At 44.0% G+C, this 21,794-nt stretch overlaps 2 protein-coding genes across 2 annotated transcripts; one reads left to right on the top strand and one right to left on the bottom strand.

Moving 5' to 3' along the window:
- Positions 1-5,442: 5,442 nt before the first annotated feature.
- LOC134088127 (trypsin-3-like) lies at positions 5,443-11,013 on the bottom strand. The gene is made up of 6 exons (XM_062542057.1): positions 10,944-11,013; positions 8,131-8,290; positions 7,204-7,466; positions 6,245-6,384; positions 5,890-5,958; positions 5,443-5,529 (listed from the first exon to the last, which is right to left on the bottom strand). Exons 1-6 carry the CDS (start codon positions 11,011-11,013, stop codon positions 5,443-5,445), a joined length of 789 nt encoding a protein of 262 aa, XP_062398041.1.
- Positions 11,014-15,955: 4,942 nt separating this feature from the next.
- Positions 15,956-20,715, top strand: LOC134087982 (H-2 class II histocompatibility antigen, I-E alpha chain-like). Its single transcript, XM_062541863.1, has 4 exons — positions 15,956-16,124; positions 17,196-17,444; positions 17,838-18,122; positions 19,499-20,715. Exons 1-4 carry the CDS (start codon positions 16,064-16,066, stop codon positions 19,618-19,620), a joined length of 717 nt encoding a protein of 238 aa, XP_062397847.1. The 5' UTR covers positions 15,956-16,063; the 3' UTR covers positions 19,621-20,715.
- Positions 20,716-21,794: the final 1,079 nt, after the last annotated feature.

Genomic DNA, 21,794 nt, shown 5'->3' with positions numbered 1-21,794 from the left:
CAGTGGAATCGAGTTGGGAGTTTACAAGACTGCTACGTGAGAACTTTGCGCCTAGCTAGCGGTGCTTCGTCGGCGATGAGGCTGAATATAGTTCCAAGTAAAGATCTGCCCAGGTAATAGTCTCGTTCGATTTTGCATTATGATTTGTACTCGTTTTGAACACAGGCTCCCAAGATATATTTAGAAAAAAATGTAGACGTCTCGGTCACTTTTTTGGAGGACGTGTTCACTGACACCCTTCATCTACAGCAACTGTGCTAAGCTAAAGCTAATATCGCTGCTCCCAAAGCAGGAGAATGCCCGGACGGATTTTAACCGGGTTTTTTTCACTGTTCTAACTCTGGGGGTGACCGAGACTAGCTTAATTTAATTTTTGGGTGGCGTATTCCTTTAACGTCATGACTTTCATACTTGATCGTACAGACAAGTGCCTAGTCTCGTTGGAAAGCCCCGCTTCTGCTCTTTCGTGCAATAGGCCTACAGGTCTCATCTCGCTGCGACTAATAATTGCGGAGCAATGTAACAGTGAAGAATGGGTGTGTTTTTTTGATGCACTTTGCGCTAGTCGGGCTCAATATGTGTGGATTGTTTGCACTCTTTTGGACACAGATCCACTGTTTATAAGCCGATAGCATACATGTAGGCTACTATTTGTAAGACAGGACAGGACAGGAGCACACAAAATCACGTAACCCACCATTCAATCTCTATTGACGAAATTCTCGCTTGTCGCTCCAGTAAACGCTCTGAGGTCTCGGGGCCCCCTAACGGCTCGGGGCTCCAAGCAGTTGCTTGCCATGCCTGTCGGCAAGGTGCGCCCCTGGTTATGATTATGGTTATGGTAGCCGCTTTTGTCCAAAGCGAGTCATATCATCATAGCGCTAATCTTTAAAGGGATTCGCCGGTTTTGCTTTTCGTTTTCACTCGTTTATGCTTGGAGGTTTCTCTGCAGAGCTTCCCCTACAGCTTTAGACTGTATATTTTACAACACTCTTCAATTAGTCAGTAGCCACGGGACAGTTTTTTGTCATTCCGATTAAACTATTCCGATTGAACATTTTTGTGCCGTCTGTTTACATGGGCTACATTCTATTCCGATCAGACGTCTGTAAGCGCTTTAGAATCTTTGATCGGAATAGCCGTTGTTTGCTACTTTTCATTGGGAATATATTACGGTCAATCCGAATGACCGTAGCCATGAGCGTTCATTCGGAATAGGAATGGACTAAATGAGTTGTCCCATTCAGAAGACAGACCACCCCTACAATCCCTCCCGTACAGTAAATAACGCATGGGATCGTGTCAAACGTCTGGGCTTTGACGTCATTTAAAACCGTTCCTTGGAAGAACCAATATCGACATGAGATGATTAGCTCATTTTCAAAGAAATAATTTAAAAGCATACATTTGTTTATTCGTTATTGCAATACAATTGGTATCTTGACGTTAGCCTATAACACTTTTTTTCAGCATATGAATGCTTGGGATTTATTGGAAAATTGGTGAACATAATATAATATTAGGCCTATCTACCATAGCCTACTGTATCTGACTTACATTGAGCAGTAGCAGCAAAAACTGTCCTGTGTGCTCCGACACCCAGCCACTGACCCATGACACTGACCCATGACACCCAACTACTGTCCTGTGCATTGTAAAATGTAATTGGCTAACTTTACTTAGAACCAGTTAAGATTGCCTAAAAAATTACAAGTAGCCTAAAGTAGATCATTTTAAGTTGTTAAAGCTGAAATGAACGGTGTTATTACATTATTCATCATGTATCTGTCACTCTTGTCTAAAGCAACTTAAAGGTAGGGTATGGAATTAGCTTTGTTGGCCATTTTTGCAAAATCACTTGAAATCCTATTCCTAACCCACTTATAGCCACTAAGTTGGAAGCACTGAAATGGAAATTAAACACGTCAATCATCTGCGGAACGGGCAGGGCTCGAAAAACTCCAGCCAATAGAATTCCTCACCCCATACCATCATTTCACAGCTCGTTCGTCAATCTAACGTCTTACTCCTCTTCCTCCTCACCACCGCGCGCGACCCTTTCGAAAGCTGGTGACCGCGAGTCAGTGCTGAAACGAAACCGAAACGAAACCAACTGCCTGCTGCTGCACGTCCATGTTCCCCTCTTGTTGTATGTGTCACTTCATTTCTAAACTAACTAAGGCAGCGGATACCTACGGAAACTCAATCACCCACGCAATAAATAAGCTATGTAGCAAAAATTACATTTTACCGTGACACGAAGAGTGCTGTAAACATGAAATCGAAACTTAACAGCTTGGAGCTACGGTGGAATAGGCGAACCAACGGGCCAGCAATAAACTCGGATATTTCAGGAGATAATCGCCCTGGTAAGAACAAACCAGATTCTGTTCAAATATACACACCTATGGCTACTGAACCATATGTACTACAACCCTTTGGAGGTGAATAAAGAATGTAATTGGGGAAGTTGATGTGAGTGATTGTATGGAGACTAGAGCTCATAGTGCTGTAGACGCCAGGCTGGCATTTCATTTACTGTAGCCTGGCTCGCTCTCGCGCTGCGCATTTGAATTGTCGCTCGTGCATGGAGGGCGGGACTTGAGGTTGTATATGTTCAAACTCTGCCGTCCGTTTTGCTAATTCCGTACCCAACCTTTAAGAGACATGGCAGTAAACTTGAGTGACACAAAATCATGAATTTTGTCCATGTTAGTTCAAACAACTTCAATATCCAGGTTATGTTCAGAAAGCAGCAGTCATTAAAACAAATGGTCCTATAAGGGTTAGGGTTAGGGTTCACATTACCACACTGTTCCCAGAACACCACAGGCACTGGACAATGCCCAGTCCACACACTCTTAAATCACTATGTATTGGAACAGGAAGTGGCCATCCCTAAACTCTTTTTCACAAAGTTGGGGGCATGAATTGTCCAGAATTTCTTGGCTAATGCTGAAGCATTCAGAGTTCTTTTTACTGGAACTAAGGGGCAAAGCCCAGTTCGGGAATGGCCCTGTTACAACATGACTGTGCACCAGTGCAGATCCATAAAGATATGAATGCCGGAGTTTGGTGTGGATGAACTTGACTGCCTACACAGAGTGCTGACTCCAACCCAATATTCACCTTTGGGGTGAATTAGAGCAGAGACTGTGAGCCAGTCTCCTGGTCCAACATCATTGTGTGACCTCACAAATGTGCTTCTGGAATACTGGTAAAAAATTCCTATGAACACACTGCTAAATCTTGTGGAAAGCCTTCTCAGAAGAGTTGAAGCTGTTATATTTGCAAAGAGTGGACCAACGTCATATTATACCCTATAGATTAAGAATGTCATGTTCATATGCGAGTCAAGGCAGGTGACCCAATACTTTTGGCAATATAGAGTATCAACAGAGGCGGACATCCTGGTCCAGAAAGCTAAGGTCCTGCCATATTATTTTCTTTAGCCTACCTGTGCACTTAACATATCACTCATGTCTACCTGGCTGCTAACTAGAATGAGCTGGTTTGCTAAACGGTTGGATCTGATACTCGGCAGGACTTCTGAACCGGGATGTCTGCCTCTGCATATTAATCCTTACTTTTAATATTAGAGGAGAGCACATAACTAAATGGCAGTGACACTAAAGGCTATACTGTTGTTGACAGACCACCAAGTATGACTATCCATAACATCTTAATCTTAATCACAAGATCTTAAAGAAGTGGTCCTCCGGCACAGCCTTTGCTTTTCAATAAAGATTACTTAAGGCTGATGAGTCAAATTACTTTCCTCACCAAAGTTGATTTAGCAAAGTGTAGCCTAGGTGAGTCAACAAATTACAAAAAAAAAAAACCCAGCTAAGATCACTAATTATTTTAAGTAGGTTAGCGATTACATTTTACAGTGTAACTGGTGTCATGGGACACTAATAACAGGACAGATCAGTCATCATAGGACAGTGGCTACAGTAGGTGTCACAGGACATGTGGCTAGGTGTCTCAGGACACTAATAACAGGACAGGTCAGTCATAGGACAGTGGCTAGGTATCACAGGACAATGGCTCGGTGTCACAGGACAGTAACTGGGTGTCTCAGGACAGTAACTGGATGTCTCAGGACACTTAAAACAGGACAGGACTGTCACAGGACAGTGGCTGGGTGTGTCAGGACACTAATAACAGCACAGGACAGTCCCAGGACAGCGGCTGGGTATCATAGGACAGTGGCTCGGTGTCACAGGACAGTATCCGAGGGTCATGGGACACTATTAATAACAGGACAGTCACCGTGGTGACAGTCGGTTGTCTCAGGACACTACCAAACAGAACAGGACAGTTTTTGCTTCTACTTCTATTGATAATATTTCAGAGGTGTATGATTTCCTGCCTAGCTGCTGATCTCGTTATCTAAATTGTGTCCAGCTGAGAGTGTAATAGTGTAAGAGCGGGTGCGCACATCTGAGTGTTTCAAAGCAGGTGCTGGACTCAAAAAAAGGCAACAGTAAAAGAACAAAAAAGTCCGCACACTAGGGCTCCAAAATGATTTCTTTTTTTCTTTTATTCACCACATTGTGACGTGACGTTTCGGGCCAATAGCCCTTCCTCAGCTATTGGCCCGAAACGTCACGTCACAATGTGGTGAATAAAAGAAAAAAAGAAATCATTTTGGAGCCCTAGTGTGCGGACTTTTTTGTTCTTTTACAGCTGAGAGTGTAAGCCACTTGTGGATGTTCTGCTCTGGGCTCACAAGAGGTAACACACAAAAAGAAAGCGAACTAAATGAAAACAAATAAAACGTCTCTTATTGTATAATATTTAACCTGAATAGGTATACAGTAAGCAATGTTGTAAACCCTTGAGTGAAGGGTATTTTTCAGTCCAACACATGAGTAACAGAGTAACATGAGTAACAGAGTTCTTACACCCTCTACTGGCAGGAAACAGCTATTGTAGCCATTTTAATTTACTGTGCCTAGTGTCCTATGTTTTTAGGTAAGTGAGCATGTTGTATATCACATTGTTATATGGACCTCTCTTAAATCTCTCTCATAAATCATGAATTGTGGATCATAAAAAAACATAGCCTAACTTAAATGTTAAACCTCTGTTTTGCAGCCATGTTAACCTCTGTTTTGCTGCCATGCCCCTCACTTTAGATTAGGCCCTATAGTGAAAACTAACTTCTAAATTCTGTAATTTCATTTCTGCTATTGTATTATATTTGATTATTTATCTTATACAAAAATCACCCATGCAGTACATCTCTCCAAAACCACTGTGACTTATACACAATGCAGAGAGCGAAAAAGACAGCTTTGTGTTCATGTGCAATGGTCTGTGTGGTGCAGAGCTGCAGAGAGCACGGTGAATCAGACACTGAGTGGCTTCATTTGATTTCTTGTATTTTATGGCCATTCACTGTCCTCTCCTCTAAGGTCCATCTGCGCTGCATGCTTAGCCGGAGGCCATGGTGTCCTTGATCCAGGAGACGTAGTGGCAGACCTTGGCGTAGACGCCGGGCTTGTTCCTCATGGCACTAGCCTGGCACGCCCTCCCAGTGACGCAACGCCTTCAGGCTTTTGCTGCTGGTCTGGTCAACTGCTCATTGAGAAGGATTTCTGAGTTCCCGAAATCTGCGGAACTGCCCCCTTTGGTCGAGAACCAATCAACTTTGAGCAGCTCCAACGGCTCTGGGTAGATGCGTGTTCAAGGCAGCGGAAAGAGTGTTGTTATTGGTTTAAACTCGGCAATCCGCTTTCTGACATCTACCAGTAGCAAACCGAGGCACTTAAAGGAGGCGGGTCAACCAGCGCTGGCAAGAAACCGTGTTAGCACAGGCTGTTGGTCAGACTAAAGTCTTGCAGAGCCTTTGAAAGTCGATGGTAATCAGGCTATCATGGCACAGCCCTTGCCCCAGGACACGATGCCCTGCACCTCACCATTGCACACCAAAGGGCCTCCTGAGTCACCCTGCAAAACAAGAGAGACGTGAGAGAAAGAAAGAAAACCTTCGTGTAAATGTAAACACAGGGGTATTGAAACAACAATTGAACAGTCGAAATCAAGCCTCCCAGATTTATCAACAATCACATTCGTCACCTTCACACACACTTCTGAATACATTTGTTCAAGTGTATAAGGCAAATGCATACTCTACCATAACCCTCTGTGGTAAATAAATACAAAAGAGGTGTTCCACGGCATTATCTCGGGACAACAACATCAACATCACAGGCTTACAGTAGATGAGCCGTACCTGACACGAGTCCTTGCCCCCCTCCATGAAGCCAGCACACATCATATTGTCGGTGACCTGGAAAGGGTAGGCGTCGTTCCAGCAGATGTCGTCGTGAATGGTGGGGATCTCCAGACACTGCAGCTTCTCGGGGTACCTTGCTGCAGCAGGGACAGGCCAGGGGTTGTGTTTTAAAAAACCAAGTGGGAGGGAATCGAGGTTCATTTATCAAGTGGTGGGCGCACCACTACTACTCCCGTGGACTCGAGAAAGTTTGATTACCATGTTTGAGTGAATTCAAGCTGTGAATGCTCTCAGCCAACAGTTAAGCAACACATTATTTCATCAGCGAGAGCTGCCAGCTGTCTCTTGGGGATATGAGAGCCTGCCATTTCACTGAAAACTAAGTGGCATATGTGTCAAAGTGCTACAGAAAGGCTGTCTATCAGACACACACACACACACACGCTCACTCTCTCTCTTTCTCTCTCTCTCACACAGAGAGAAATTCACACACATGCATTCAGACACACACACACACACATGCTCTCTATCTCTCTCTTTCTGTCTACAGTATCTCTCTCTCTCTCTCTCACACACACACACACACATCTCTCTCTTTCTGTCTGTCTATTTCTTGATCTTTCTCACAGAGAGAGAAATTCACACACATACATTCATACTGCACATTCTCCAAAGCTCCATCTTTTGTGGTCTCTTTGCCTTAATGTCAATCTCCATTACCCTCCCATTCACACTTATACTGTTTACACTAGACACTCACACGCTCTCTCTCTCTCTCTCTCTCTCTTACACTCTCATTCATTCGGACACAGAAACTTAGGCATGTACTGTACTGTAATTGGCACGCCCTTATGACAGATCTTTCCCTCCATACACACATTCTCTCTCACACACACACACACACACACACACACTCACACACACAAAAACACACACACAGACACAGACACACTCACAGCCACTGTTGCTGTCGCGGATGTTGCCCCAGCCTGAGACGAGGCACACGGTTCCGGCGGGAGCGCAGGCGCTGGGCAGGGCCATGGTCTGCACGTACTGGGTGATGACGGCCGGCTGACTCAGCTTGATCAGCATGACGTCGTTGTCCACGGTGCGGGGGTTGTACTCGGGGTGGCGGATGGACTTGCCCGACATGATGTGCTGCTCTGTGCCCTCGGGCTCCCTGATGTGGTGCTCGCCCAGACGCACCTCGGTGGGGGACCTGTGTGGAGTGACCAGCATTGGCCGGGTTTCCCAGATTTGTTAAGAAGCTCTTAAGTGCTAAGAACCTCTTAGGAGTGCTATAAGAACGTTCTAAGAACGTTCCTAAGAAGTTCTTAGCACTTAAGAGCTTCTTAACGAATCTGGGAAACCCGACCATTGTGCGTAGTGAAGTACACAGCTGAGCTGCACCTTGTTTTTAACTGCTCAGACTCTTCTGGTGTGGCAGTCAAGGTAAAAGTCATGGACACAAACATTTGTTCCTTTTGCCCACTTGTCTATAGAGCCCTGAATAAAAATGTTTAGGTGGTTTGGATCCAGACTTTTCTCATTCTTTGGCCCTCTGAGTGTGAGTCTTTATATATTTTATATTATTATCATAGATCATTATCATAATGCTATGATAATAACATAAAATCTAGCTTAGTGACATCTGATCTTACATCAGAAAGGTTGTCCCATTTTATGTCCCCAAATTAGGCCCCATTACAGTAATACCTAGAAGTGTTTCTTTTGTTTCCCATAGTATGTCGTATTTGTTTTCACTGATTTTACATAATGGAGTTTACAGAACGCATCAAGCTTAATCCTGCTTTTCATCTATTTCAGCCCCATATATGTAAGCACAAGCTCCCTCACTGTCTCTCTGGTGGTGGTGCACTCACGATTGGTAGCAGTGGGCTGCAGAGAGGACCCAGTCAGGGGAGAGGAGGGTGCCGCCACAGTAGTTGTACCCGTCGTACAGAGACACTTGCCAGGGCACGGAGTTCTTCACACACTCATAGCCTCCCACAATTTTGTCATCTTCTCCCTCCCAGGCAGATGCTTCGCAAAAAGGGACGAAAATAAACAAAAACTGGAAGGTATGCAATGAAACATATGGTACGGTGGTATATAGGGTTGGGTATCGTTTGAATTTGAACGATTCCGATTCCGATTTCGATTCCTTGTTTCGATTCCGGTTCCTAACGATTCTCGATTCCGATTCTTGTAAAAGGCAGGGTCAAAAAAGCTTGGATATTTCAAATGAGCTAGCTAACCAACGGTCTTTCTGAATGACATTTACTATAAATTTCTCACAGGGCTGTTTTCAACTACAATATAAATTGTCTTCTTGTTGCCTCAGCTCGGTTATGCAAACACCTTCTTCGTTGGTGTTTAGCGGCTTCTTCTTCCGGTTCGCGGACTGGGAATCGATACTAGGAATTGAAATTTAAACTTTTGAACGATTCCGGGAGAATTGGAAAGCTCGTCCCGGTTCCCATCGATTCTCGATTCTCGATACCCAACCCTAGTGGTATATACAGTCACATAGGCGCCTCTTTCTCAGGAAGTTTTAACCCACGGGGCCTCAGTGCTTTGATGTTGCATGCGATGATTGATTACATTTACGTGTATGTGTATTGTACTTTGGTGTAATTGCCTGTGACTCGGAGTACCCCAAAACCAAACATACAGAATCCCATGTCACATTTAGCACACGCAACAAATCTTTTAAGAGCATTAGTTCCATAATGCATTCTCCCACAAATGGTTAACTTATTTTAGGCTAATTATAAGAGCTTCTGTTCTTTTGTTAGACATCTTAAAATCTTGAAATTTACCTGCCACTGCCAAGAAAGCCACGAAAAAACACAGCTTCATGTTTACCCTCACGTCCCTGCCGACCCCACCTGCTGTTTTATATTCGCCACTGTGTTGGTTATCTTACTCAGCTCAAGGCCCCAGCTTATCTGAATCCCACACTGAAGAGAGCAACTGCATGCAGCAACCAGTGTCGGGAAGGTAACTTTTAAAGTGTATTCCACTACAGATTACAACATACACTCCCTAAAATGTCATTTGTAATATATTCCAATAGATTAGGCTACTCAAAGTGAGCAATTGTGAATACTTTAGATTACATCAGCATTGTTTTATATACATTCCCAGAGATTTTTTCACAAAATCCCTGTCACTATTACGTGTACAAAGAAAACAAGTGCCATATTATGAAATACATGTTATATGCGGGGTGATATGCATGCATTATCTTTGTTTCAATCTTCAATCAATCATATCTTTGCTATCTTTCTAGATTTTATCTTTGTCTCAAATCATGTCTGAACGCATGAAATTGTAGAATTCAGGACTGATTTAGTGCTCCGAGCCTGTTGTGTTGATCTCCTTTTTTTCTATGACAACGTGTACCTTTTTAATCGCTTCGGCACATTCTGTGCTCCCATGCCAAATATAGATCTCGTCTTTATCAGAAACTCTCAGACATTTAGCCCACTCAACAGGTTTAGATGTCCTCCGCTCCGGCCCTGTTAAACCGATATTAAACATTAAGGCCATTTTAGATTGTAATGTTATAATACTATCACAATTACTGTATAAACATAGTGCATTCATGAAATGTTCCAGAAGTAATAACAAAAAAAATAAACAGGCAATGCTTAATCTTTAATAAATCATTATTTACATACATTTTCAGAGGACACTGCTTATTTCATATCTGAAACCTGATAGCATTTCTGCACTAGAACCTAACCTGCCTCTTTCGTGGCTCCTGTTTTTCATCTGGTTGTGTTAAATCACAAGGGAACAATCGCACAGTGTAGACTAGGACCACCCAGTTTGCCAGCTGGGCCTCCCGTTTGCCAACCGGTCCCTTTTTCATTTACTTCAGAGGGGCGGTAGTAAAGACTGCTGTTAGTCTTGCCTCTGTTCATTCAAAGAATATTCTTTTAGCTTGGTTTTTAATTAAAAGGCATGTACCATTGATCTTCCCCACAGTAAAGACACCTACTGTTGTAGCACAATAACAATAAGAGGCTGATGAGATATTGATAAAACACCTTGGAAATATTACGGTAAACTGAATTTTGAGAACAGAACACTTGTGTGATATAACACCCATGAGCAATGCACAGGGTGCAACTGTGATATTTTGTTGACACATCACTCCGTTGTGTGCAAAGTATTATAATGGCAGTGCACATACACATACAGGAAAGGTTTAAACAACTGTACTATGTTGAACCCATTTCTGTTGCTAATATCACCTCAGTGATATTAAGACTTCCACAGACTGGAAAAAAATAATAATAATAATAACAATAACAATAATAATAACCCACTTCCAAGTCATTGACAAGGCATCTGACAAGATTTATGAATGAGTAATATGCATCAATCTGGTTCTCTTTCAGGATCACTGTGAAGTTCACTTTCAGTGGTCTGTGAAAGACAAACACTCACACAACGTAGACACCGTTCACTGTCTATTTTCATTAAAACTGATACTGAAACTGAGATTGAAAGTGGTTGACACATTTGCAAGAGCCGATTGAAAAAGCATAAAATACCCGCAAGGGTGTATTGCAGAAACAACAAGGATGCTAGGCTGACTTCAGGCACATTTGAATTGAGACAAGGATACATGTGAGGACGCCAACAACTTTCAACCCTCTTGGCGTGGTTTTTTGGAGAATACCTGAATGAGTGGGTTGTGCAGAGTAGAATGTGGTCACATGGTCTGATATTGGGATGTGTACACTATCCATTTCTAGAAAACATATATGTACACCACCCACATTGTTATAGGCCTATGCAGAGAAAGAAAACAGTACACTCAACAACATTACAATTACATAAAGAAATGTATACATTATAGAAAAGTTCTGAAATCAATTTCTTTATTTAGACCGTGATATATCCAGGTTGACCTTCAAGAGCACCTTGCTTATGGAGACGGCTGACCTTCACAACCTGAGCATTCACTTGTCCTTCCCTTTCAGTCTTCAGTAACCCACGATGAATAATGGAACAATTACCATTAATATACTGAATGTACACATTGTGTAGGCTACTGTTTATATATATATTATGAAGGTATAATTGGGGCAAAAGTCACAAGCACATTTAACTGCAGATTTCGCATTCGCACACTAAAGTCACAAATGTGTAACCGTACATTTGTAGTTGTACATATTCAGACTTCAGGGATGAAGTGCAGGAGACTGCTTCATCTGCTGTGTGCTGAGTCATGGCTGCAGACTGCTTCATCTGCTGTGTGCTGAGTCATGGCTGCAGACTGCTTCATCTGCTATGTGCTGAGTCATGGCTGCAGACGGCTTCATCTGCTATGTGCTGAGTCATGGCTGCAGACTGCTTCATCTGCTGTGTGCTGAGTCATGGCTGCCAGGGGGGCATCTTAGGGTAGAACCGTAACCCTCTTCTCATCAGTGATATCACCTCCCTGTTCTCCCAGCTGCCCTGCTCTGCTCAACAAGCCCAAAGTGTTCTTCCTCCAGGTGGATCTCTACTGCTGAAGTGCAGGTGGACTTCATGGAGGGGGTCCTAGAGGAAGGTGGACCCATCTCAACACCAGCATACTCTATCATCCTTAACTGTCTGTCCACAGTGGATGATTATGTCTCTATCAGGTGCATGAGAACAATCTGTAGACAGCTGAGAGAGGGTTGTGCAACGTGAGTTCCATAGACATACTGTATTCACTATATTTCCAAAAGTATTGGGTCACTTGCCTTGACTCGCATATGAACTTAAGTGACACCCCATTCTTTAATATGATGCTGATCCAGCCTTATAACAACTTATAATCAACTCTTCTGGGCAGGCTTTCCACAAGGTTTAAGAGTGAGTTTATTGGGATTTTGACCACTCTTCCAGAAGCACATTAGTGAGGTCACACACTGATGTTGGACGAGGAGACTGGCGCTCAGTGTCCGCTCTCACTCATCTCAAAGGTGTTCTATTGGGTTGAGGTCAGGACTGAGGTCAAAGGTGTTCTAGTGGGTTGAGGTCAGGACTGAGGTCAAAGGTGTTCTAGTGGGTTGAGGTCAGGACTGAGGTCAAAGGTGTTCTATTGGGTTGAGGTCAGGACTGAAGTCAAAGGTGTTCTATTGGGTTGAGGTCAGGACTGAGGTCAAAGGTGTTCTATTGGGTTGAGGTCAGGACTGAGGCCAGCCAAGGTCATCCACACCAAACTCTGTCATCCATGTCTTTATGGACCTTGCTTTATGCACTGGTGCCACGTGCATGTGACCGCATGCAATTCAAAGCCTTCCTATTTGTGTGTGTGTGTGTGTGTGTGTGTGCGTGCGTGCGTGTGTGTGTGTGTGTGTGTGTGTGTGTGTGTGTGTGTGTGTGTGTGTGTGTGTCACCATTCCTGTAACTGACAGCTATGTGGTTACATGCAGAGACTATGTGACCATGTGCATGTGACCGCACACAATTCAAACAAAGCTGTCCTATTTGTGTGTAAGCAGGCTGGACTAATCCACTGGGAAGGCTGTGTTTTTGTGCATACGGTCACATAGTCTATGCATGTAGTCACGTAGCTCTGATACTCAACTGCCATATCAATCAAGTGACAGTTCTACATGTAGTCAGGTGGTAAGTCTAGGATCATCAAGACTAGTTTTAAGCAGGGCTGTAGTACTCGAGTCCGGACTCGAGTCCGGTTTTTTATGGTCTCGGACTTGTCTCGGACTCGCTGGTATCTGACTTGGACTTGTCTCGGTCTCGGCCACTGGTCTTGCCAAATATGGTTCTTGGTCTTGACCGAGTCCAGGCATCTTTCTTATGTTATAATATTCAAGGGAAGTAGGAGTACACTCTGTAATACTGGTCATTCTTGTCTTTGTCTGGAGTGAAGCTATTGTAATTTAGTTGCTCAAATGCTCAGTACTAGTACCTAGCAGTGGTAATAGTAGTGGATTGGTGTTTGTATCAGTTGTAACTAAGGTATCAGCTTATATCATTCTGTTTTCTTTAAATTAGATTATGTGATATTAAGGGAAATGGTTATACTTACAAATCCTGGGTGGGTATTTAGATCAGCAAAATTAATAATAACCCAAAATTATTGTCTTTATACTGTCATGCATGCAAGTTGTTTTTTTCTGTCCTGGACTCGGTCTTGGCTCGGACTCAAGTCTTTTGGACTGGGTCTGTCTTGGACTTGAACCTCTTTGGACTCGGTCTTGACTTGGTCTCGACCGGTCCTGGTCTTGGACTTGTCTTGGACTCGACAAAGGTGGTCTTGACTACAGCCCTGGTTTTAAGTAATGCTATGAGAGGAGATGTTTTCTGCAGAACTGGGTCTTCAAGGAGTTTCTTTCAGATGGAGAGGGATGTCCCTGCTCTAGTAGAAACTGGAAGAGTGTTCCACCAGCGAGGAACAACAGATGAAAAACAGTGACTTGGTCTCATCTCAGGCGATGTGACTTGGTCTCAGGCGATGTGACTTGGTCTCAGGCGATGTGACTTGGTCTCATCTCAGGCGATGTGACTTGGTCTCAGGCGATGTGACTTGGTCTCAGGCGATGTGACTTGGTCTCACCTCAGGCGATGTGACTTTGTCTCAGGCGATGTGTTTCATACCCTCAAGATAGGGCCCTATAAGTATCATAAACCCCCCAGGGGCAATTGCTCTGTCGCTATTTTGGAGTTTTAAACTCCAACTCCCAACTCCAACATCCAAATTAGCGACAGAGCAATTGCCCCTGGGTGACTAAGTCGTTTCTTGGTGTTTTAAGCCCCCAACAGTGTCTTCAAGGCAGCGCTGCCTGGGTCCATATGATGTTAGCCAATTCACTTCTACTGTAGCCTATCACAAGCAACAGGCTGATGCAAGGCAGTGTGTGAGAAATCACTGCTGTATTCAATGACCGCTAAACAACGCATACAGTACTGTAAGTCTCCTTCACTAACTTTGTAATCAGTTGACGGCAAAGACTGCAAAACACAATCTGAAATGTTTATAATATAGTTTACTATATGTGTACTGCCTATATTACAGTTTACTATATGTTTTATGTTATATTTTTATGTCTGAAGGAAATGAAAGTTGAAACTGCTTTCACTAGACCTGAGAGTAAACCGCAAGTTCTGTTCTGTTATAGCCAGAGTATAAGTTCTGTTTTGTTATAGCCAGAGTACAAATGTCATGTAGGTTCTAGAAGCATTGCGGTTTCAAATCATGTGAAAATGAAAGGGTAGCGGCAGTTTCTTGAGAACAGCAGCTCAGCTACTAAGATTTAGGGCACACTGTGTAATTAGTACCGGTGAGTGGTATAGCGGGATTTTTGAGTGTGAGTATGTTGGATATTTTTGTATGTTTCTGCGCAAATAAAGACAAGAACCAGTGATCCCAGATGACAACACAAAAGTATTATCTTTGCAAGGAGAGAGAATGATGCAACACAAAAAGACACCAGACTCTGATGAGTTATGTCAGAGTGTGTCCTTAACATGTGATTACACGAGCAGAGTCTCTGGCTGTGCTCTGCTACACATTTTCACATGATATCATTCATGGATCTTTCTTGGATTCATTTCAGCTGCTGAATATCGTCTTGGATAGGAAACATATGCTTGCTGTTGAATCCAATTCACCATGCTAGGTTGTGTATATTGAGAAAATATTTTGTTTTGGAGTGAAGGGCTCGTTGTACAAAGACAGCACAAATATTAACATATTGCATGGAATTACCTAAGCTTTCACGCCATTAAAAGAGTAGAGATCATGTATAAGATGTAAACAAGAGGTGACCATGCAGAGCAGGATTTTTTTAACGGCTTCATAGGCTCTAACAGACTTAATATACCCAGGTCTAGCAGATTGGAAAGTGGATGGCGTGAAAGTGAAAGTAGAAAGGCAAACAAGAAATGTTATATTAAGGTTGCTTTTTGAGTAACAAGAAAAGACGGACACGGCCTTGTATGCTCCAGTTTAATGGAAGTTTACAATATGTTTACCACCGAGAGGTTTGCTGATAACATTGGTGATAGGCTACCTGTGGAGTTCCAATGTTTATATGCATGTGCATGGCACGCTTGGTGCGCACTTGCGCACGCAAGATATTAAGACGTCAGTCACTAAACTGAGTATAGCGCACGTACTGTAGCATAGCCAGTTTACAGGGTATTTTAAGGGATTAAATTAGACTCCAATTCTGGCCTGGTAAGAGGAACTATGCCGGTTTGGCGATTTCTTCGCTGCTTTCGCTTTCGCTCTCAGTTTTCGCTCGTTTAACTTGCAGATTTCTTTGCCGAGCTTCCCCTTCAGATAGCGTGTATTTTATAACACTTCTTAACACTTTCTATTTGGCAGTGCCCCGACCCGGTGTCACAAACCGAAATAAGTCAAATAATCATTGACTCCGATCCGAAGCTGATCAGTTCTCCGATCTCTCTCTCTCTCTCTCTCTCTCGGAACACTCTAGGGTCCCTATTTTAAAACTCATTGGGGGGTTGGCCGCCGTGATTGAGAAACAGGGGCATGTCCCTAAAGTTTCGGTTGCGTCTTCTAGGCAGGGGTCTCACAATAACTGTAGCGAATTGAGATATTTATTGTTTGTCAGGAGACATAGATTTACACAGGGACTGTAGTCTACATTGTCTGTATGAAGACTTGAAACCCTGGAAATCCTGTGCTGACATTTGAGAGCAGTGTTCACCTAGAGACCGATGACGCTATTGATCTGATTGGATGAGCGTGTCTCAGTTGAGTTTGCCTGTATCTGACAGACTTGGATTTCCTTTCGCCCGCACTGTTCAACTCAGTCCGGAGCAGACCCTGTGAAGATGACTCTAACAGAGATATTTCTCATTATTGCTGGGATTCTGTACACGGAGGCCATTAAGGGTGAGTAAAGTGACTGTGTTTACATACAGAAGCCAAGAGGAAGTTTACTGAGTTTTTACACACAGAGGCTGTTGAACATTAGCCTAATACAGTTTGATAACATTATATCCTCAGCAGGAGGTTATACGGTGGAATGACATTCCTAAAACTTGTGGAATCACCACTGGATACTAAAATCAAACGTAACGCCAGATTGGTGTCCACCAAAATAATGGCATCAAGTAAAATACTATCCTGAGATATAGAGTGTAGACAGAGAGGTATTTGTGAGATCTTCATTTGAAGTTAAATGGTAGTAGGCTACAGGTCACATTTATGCAAATTTACTTTGTCCTATTGCATTGTAACAGTTGGTATAGGCCTACCTTTGCTCTGTTGTACTTGTGCACATTCACATTGCTCAGAAAGGATGCCGAAATGTTTAACATTGAAATTAATGCTGTGTTAAAACACTGCTGGATGCTCAAATCAACCATGACACCACATTGGTCTCTACCAAAATAACTGCATTATAAGTGAAGCACTGAGACACTGTAACTGAAGCCTCTGTGAGCTCTTCATCAGAAGTTAAAGGGATGAAGACAATGAAGCTGTGATGTCATATGAAACAAAAAGTGTATTGTAAAAAATGGAAGTTCTGTTTTTAGATACACGGAGAGGTCGTGTGTCTGTGGTGTCCTGCTCACGGCACTGAAGGATGTTGGCTCTCACTGTTGGTGTAATTGTGTTGTGTTGTGTGTCTGTGGTGTCCCGCTCACGGCGCTGAAGGATGTTGACTCTCACTGTTGGTGTAATTGTGTTGTGTTGTGTGTCCCAGATGTGCACGTGGACTGTTGGTGTAATTGTGTTGTGTTGTGTTGTGTGTCTGTGGTGTCCCGCTCACGGCACTGAAGGATGTTGACTCTCACTGTTGGTGTAATTGTGTTGTGTTGTGTGTCTGTGGTGTCCCGCTCACGGCACTGAAGGATGTTGACTCTCACTGTTGGTGTAATTGTGTTGTGTTGTGTGTCCCAGATGTGATGTTGGCCTCACTGTTGGTGTAATTGTGTTGTGTTGTGTTGCGTGTGCCAGATGTGCACGTGGCTGTTGACATGGTGGGCTGCACAGACTCAGACGGAGAGGTCATGTACGGACTGGACGGGGAGGAGACGGGCCACGCGGACTGGAAGGCCCAGAAGTTTGTGATGACGCTGCCTGCGTTTGCTGATCCGTTTGCGTACCCGGAGAGCGCATATGAGAGTGCACTTACTCAGCAGAAATCCTGCAAAGAACATCTGGCAACAAGTGTCAATTTTACCAATAGCCCAGCAGTGGCAGAGGGTGAGTTCAAATAGCATTGCTGATTTATAATCTAGTATAATCGACTAGTTTTATTGATCAGCCACAAAAACAGTTATATATATTATATATAGAGTATGTATATATGCTAAAGATGACTAAAAAGAGGAATAAAAAATAGGAAAATCCTCCAGATTGGGCAACCATACTTGCATGCAACATACTGTACTGTACCTTGTCTGCGAACAGTGCTTTAGTGTTGCTTTACTGGTTGGATTTTGGATGAGGCTTTACATCAGTCTGTTGAGTGCAGCGATGCCAGAGGGCAATATGGCCTCCTCTCTCTCTCTATAGCTGAGTGCCTATGTTAAAAGGGTTACAAGTGCCCTACACCTTGTGTCTCCCCCACACTTAACCCTTGCATGTCGTCCCCAGCACCCCCCTCCACCTCCGTGTACCCCAAATCTAAGATGAAGACGGGCGTTGAGAACACTCTGGTCTGCTTCATCACTGCGTTCTACCCGCCCCGGCTCCACGTGTCCTGGACCAGGAACAACAAGGTGGTGAGCGAGGGAGTGAGCCACAGCCAGCTGCGGGTCAACCTCAACGACGGCTCCTTCACCATGTTCTCCACCCTGCAGTTCACCCCTCACGAGGGGGACATGTACACCTGCGCCGTGCAGCACTCCACGCTGGAGAGACCCATGACCAGAGAGTTCGGTAAAGCCTCTCGTTATACTCTTGACCCATGACCAGAGAGTTCGGTAAAGCACTCCACTCTCATTACCCTCTTGACCCGTGACCAGAGAGTTCGGTAAAGCCTCTCGTTATACTCTTGACCCATGACCAGAGAGTTCGGTAAAGCACTCCACTCTTATTATACTCTTGACCCGTGACCAGAGAGTTCGGTAAAGCCTCTCGTTATACTCTTGACCCATGACCAGAGAGTTCGGTAAAGCCTCTCATTATACTCTTGACCCATGACCAGAGAGTTCGGTAAAGCCTCTCGTTATACTCTTGACCCATGACCAGAGAGTTCGGTAAAGCACTCCACTCTCGTTATACTCTTGACCCATGACCAGAGAGTTCGGTAAAGCACTCCACTCTCGTTATACTCTTGACCCATGACCAGAGAGTTCGGTAAAGCACTCCACTCTCATTACCCTCTTGATCCATGACCAGAGAGTTCGGTAAAGCACTCCACTCTCGTTATACTCTTGACCCATGACCAGGGAGTTCGGTAAAGCACTCCACTCTCATTACCCTCTTGACCCATGACCAGGGAGTTCGGTAAAGCACTCCACTCTCATTACCCTCTTGAACAATGGCCAGAGAGTTCGGTAAAGCACTCCACTCTCGTTATACTCTTGAACAATGACGAGAGAGTTCGGTAAAGCACTCCACTCTCGTTATACTCTTGACCCATGACTAGAGAGTTCGGTAAAGTCTCTCGTTATACTCTTGACCCATGACCAGGGAGTTCGGTAAAGCACTCCACTCTCATTACCCTCTTGAACAATGACCAGAGAGTTCGGTAAAGCCTCTCATGAACCTCTTGACCCATGACTAGAGAGTTCGGTAAAGCCTCTTGTTATACTCTTGACCCATGACCAGAGAGTTCGGTAGGCTAAAGCACTCCACTCTGGAAAGATCCATGACGAGAGAGTTCGGTAAAGACTCTCGTTATACTCTTGACCCATGACCAGAGAGTTCGGTAAAGCACTCAACTCTGGAAAGATCCATGACGAGAGAGTTCGGTAAAGACTCTCGTTATACTCTTGACCCATGACCAGAGAGTTCGGTAAAGCACTCCACTCTGGAAAGATCTTTGACGAGAGAGTTCGGTAAAGACTCTCGTTATACTCTTGACCCGTGACTAGAGAGTTCGGTAAAGACTCTCATTATACTGCTTTGGCAAAAGAGTGAAATTATTTACCTTGGGTACTGTAAATGACTGAAGCCAAGTGATTAGTAATTAGTAGGTAATGCATGTCAGGATAACAGGAATAAACAGCTAATAGAATTATAGGATTGTCTGTTTTAGACCTGTTTTCTAACCGTGTGTGTGTGTGTGTGTGTGTGTGTGTCCTCCTCAGATGTTGTGATGTCGGAGCCCAGTGTTCTTCCAACAGTGCTGTTTGGAGTGGGTGTGGGTGCGGCGGCGCTGGGAGCAGCTATTGGAGTATTCTTCATCGTCAAGGGAAACCAGTGCAACTGAACCTGCGTTCTGCTGTAGTCATCACCTGAACCTGCGCTCTGCTGTGCTCAACACAGCATCAACTGTTCCTATCAGACATTTAGATTTACTGGACTTACTCTAAAGAACAGATATTAACTCTGGCTCTCAGTCTCAGCTCTCATTCATCCCACTCATCATTCATCTCACTCGGTGCAGGCCTGCCAAGTTCATCCACACCAATCTCTGTCATCCATGTCTTTATGGACCTTGCTTTATGCACTGGTGCACCGTTAGTATGTTGGAACAGGAAGGGGCCATCGTTGAGCTGGGCTTGGTCCCTCAGTTCCAGTGAAAGGAACTCTGAATGCTTCAGCATTAACCAAGAGATTTTGGACAATTCCATGCTCCCAACAGTTTGGGGATGGCCCCTTACATTGTTTGGCAATTTCATTCAAATTCCCTGGAACATTAGGCACAGATATAGCAGCACATTAGTAATGTGAATTGTAAGTTATGACTTTATGTAAACTTCAGTTATATTTTCTGTAATGAATAAAAGATAATAAATGGTAAAAAAAAAAAGCTAAAATGATTGGTTTTCCATGTGAGATCTGTGATGTGTCTCTATTATTGATAATGATTGGTTTTGAACTCTATGAAGGCGCTTTCAGCTCAACAGGGGTGTCACTAGCACATGAGCACATTTGGGGCTTAGGCTATAGAGTCTAACCGTTTCTCTTAATTTTACCTGCTCTTGCTGTTCACTTTTAGTAATGAATCCACCGACGATAGCCTCATTTGCGCCACATTGATTGTATATTATGGACAATAATATTATGACAATTAAAGCAACACTAAAGCATTTGTCCTCTGTCACACGCACGCTATTTGTTTATCCAGCAATAACGATGTCAACAGACAATGCAATCTGGTAAATTATAGTGTGGTTATAGCCGATAGAGGGCCGCAAAGTGAATGCAGAAGTGCCGTTCACCCTGTTATGAAACGCTGAAATGATTTTGGAAACATTATTTTAAGGTACAAGCAACTCTTTAGTGTTGCTTTAAAGGATGTAATGACATGCTGTTATTTTGACATTGACATTGTTTGCTATTAAAAACAAATATAGCAATAGCCACCTGGCAGTGTATATGGTTGATGTTATGTTTAGCTTAAGAAGAACGAATCAAAGACTTAGGCTACTCATTTGATTACAAAGGCAAAGTTGCCTAAACTAGGCCAGCACTATGTGTCCATCTCCATCTATAATGAGTGCAGGGCAGGCTGATAACAAAGCTGAATTTTGGACTAAGTAACGAGAACAGCACAACTCCACTTTCTTGTCCGTTTATGATTTCCATATCACCTCCTGGTACTCTATTAAGGGCAAGTGATGCACTACTTTGTTGCGTCTACACTCCTGCTGTTCCTGCTGTTTCCCAACAGGCCATGTTGCGTCTAGCTGTTCCCCAACAGGCCATGTTGCGTCTAGCTGTTCCCCAACAGGCCATGTTGCGTCTAGCTGTTCCTCTACAGGCCATGTTGCGTCTACTGTTCCTCTACAGGCCATGTTGCGTCTAGCTGTTCCCCAACAGGCCATGTTGCGTCTAGCTGTTCCTCTACAGGCCATGTTGCGTCTACACTCCTGCTGTTCCTGCTGTTCCCCTACAGGCCATGTTGCGTCTAGCTGTTCCCCTACAGGCCATGTTGCGTCTACACTCCTGTTCCTGCTGTTCCCCTACAGGCCATGTTGCGTCTACACTCCTGCTGTTCCTCTACAGGCCATGTTGCGTCTACACTCCTGCTGTTCCTGCTGTTCCCCTGTTCCCCTACAGGCCATGTTGCGTCTACACTCCTGCTGTTCCCCTACAGGCCATGTTGCGTCTACACTCCTGCTGTTCCCCTACAGGCCATGTTGCGTCTACACTCCTGCTGTTCCTGCTGTTCCCCTACAGGCCATGTTGCGTCTACACTCCAGTTCCTGCTGTTCCTGCTGTTCCCCTACAGGCCATGTTGCGTCTACACTCCTGCTGTTCCTGCTGTTCCCCTACAGGCCATGTTGCGTCTACACTCCTGCTGTTCCTGCTGTTCCCCTACAGGCCATGTTGCGTCTACACTCCTGCTGTTCTCCTACAGGCCATGTTGCGTCTACACTCCTGCTGTTCCTGCTGTTCCCCTACAGGCCATGTTGCGTCTACACTCCTGCTGTTCCC

Source organism: Sardina pilchardus, chromosome 7 (genome assembly GCF_963854185.1).
Source record: "Sardina pilchardus chromosome 7, fSarPil1.1, whole genome shotgun sequence".
NCBI classification, from domain to species: Eukaryota; Metazoa; Chordata; class Actinopteri; order Clupeiformes; family Clupeidae; genus Sardina; species Sardina pilchardus.
This window is presented reverse-complemented; position numbering and strand designations above follow the sequence as displayed.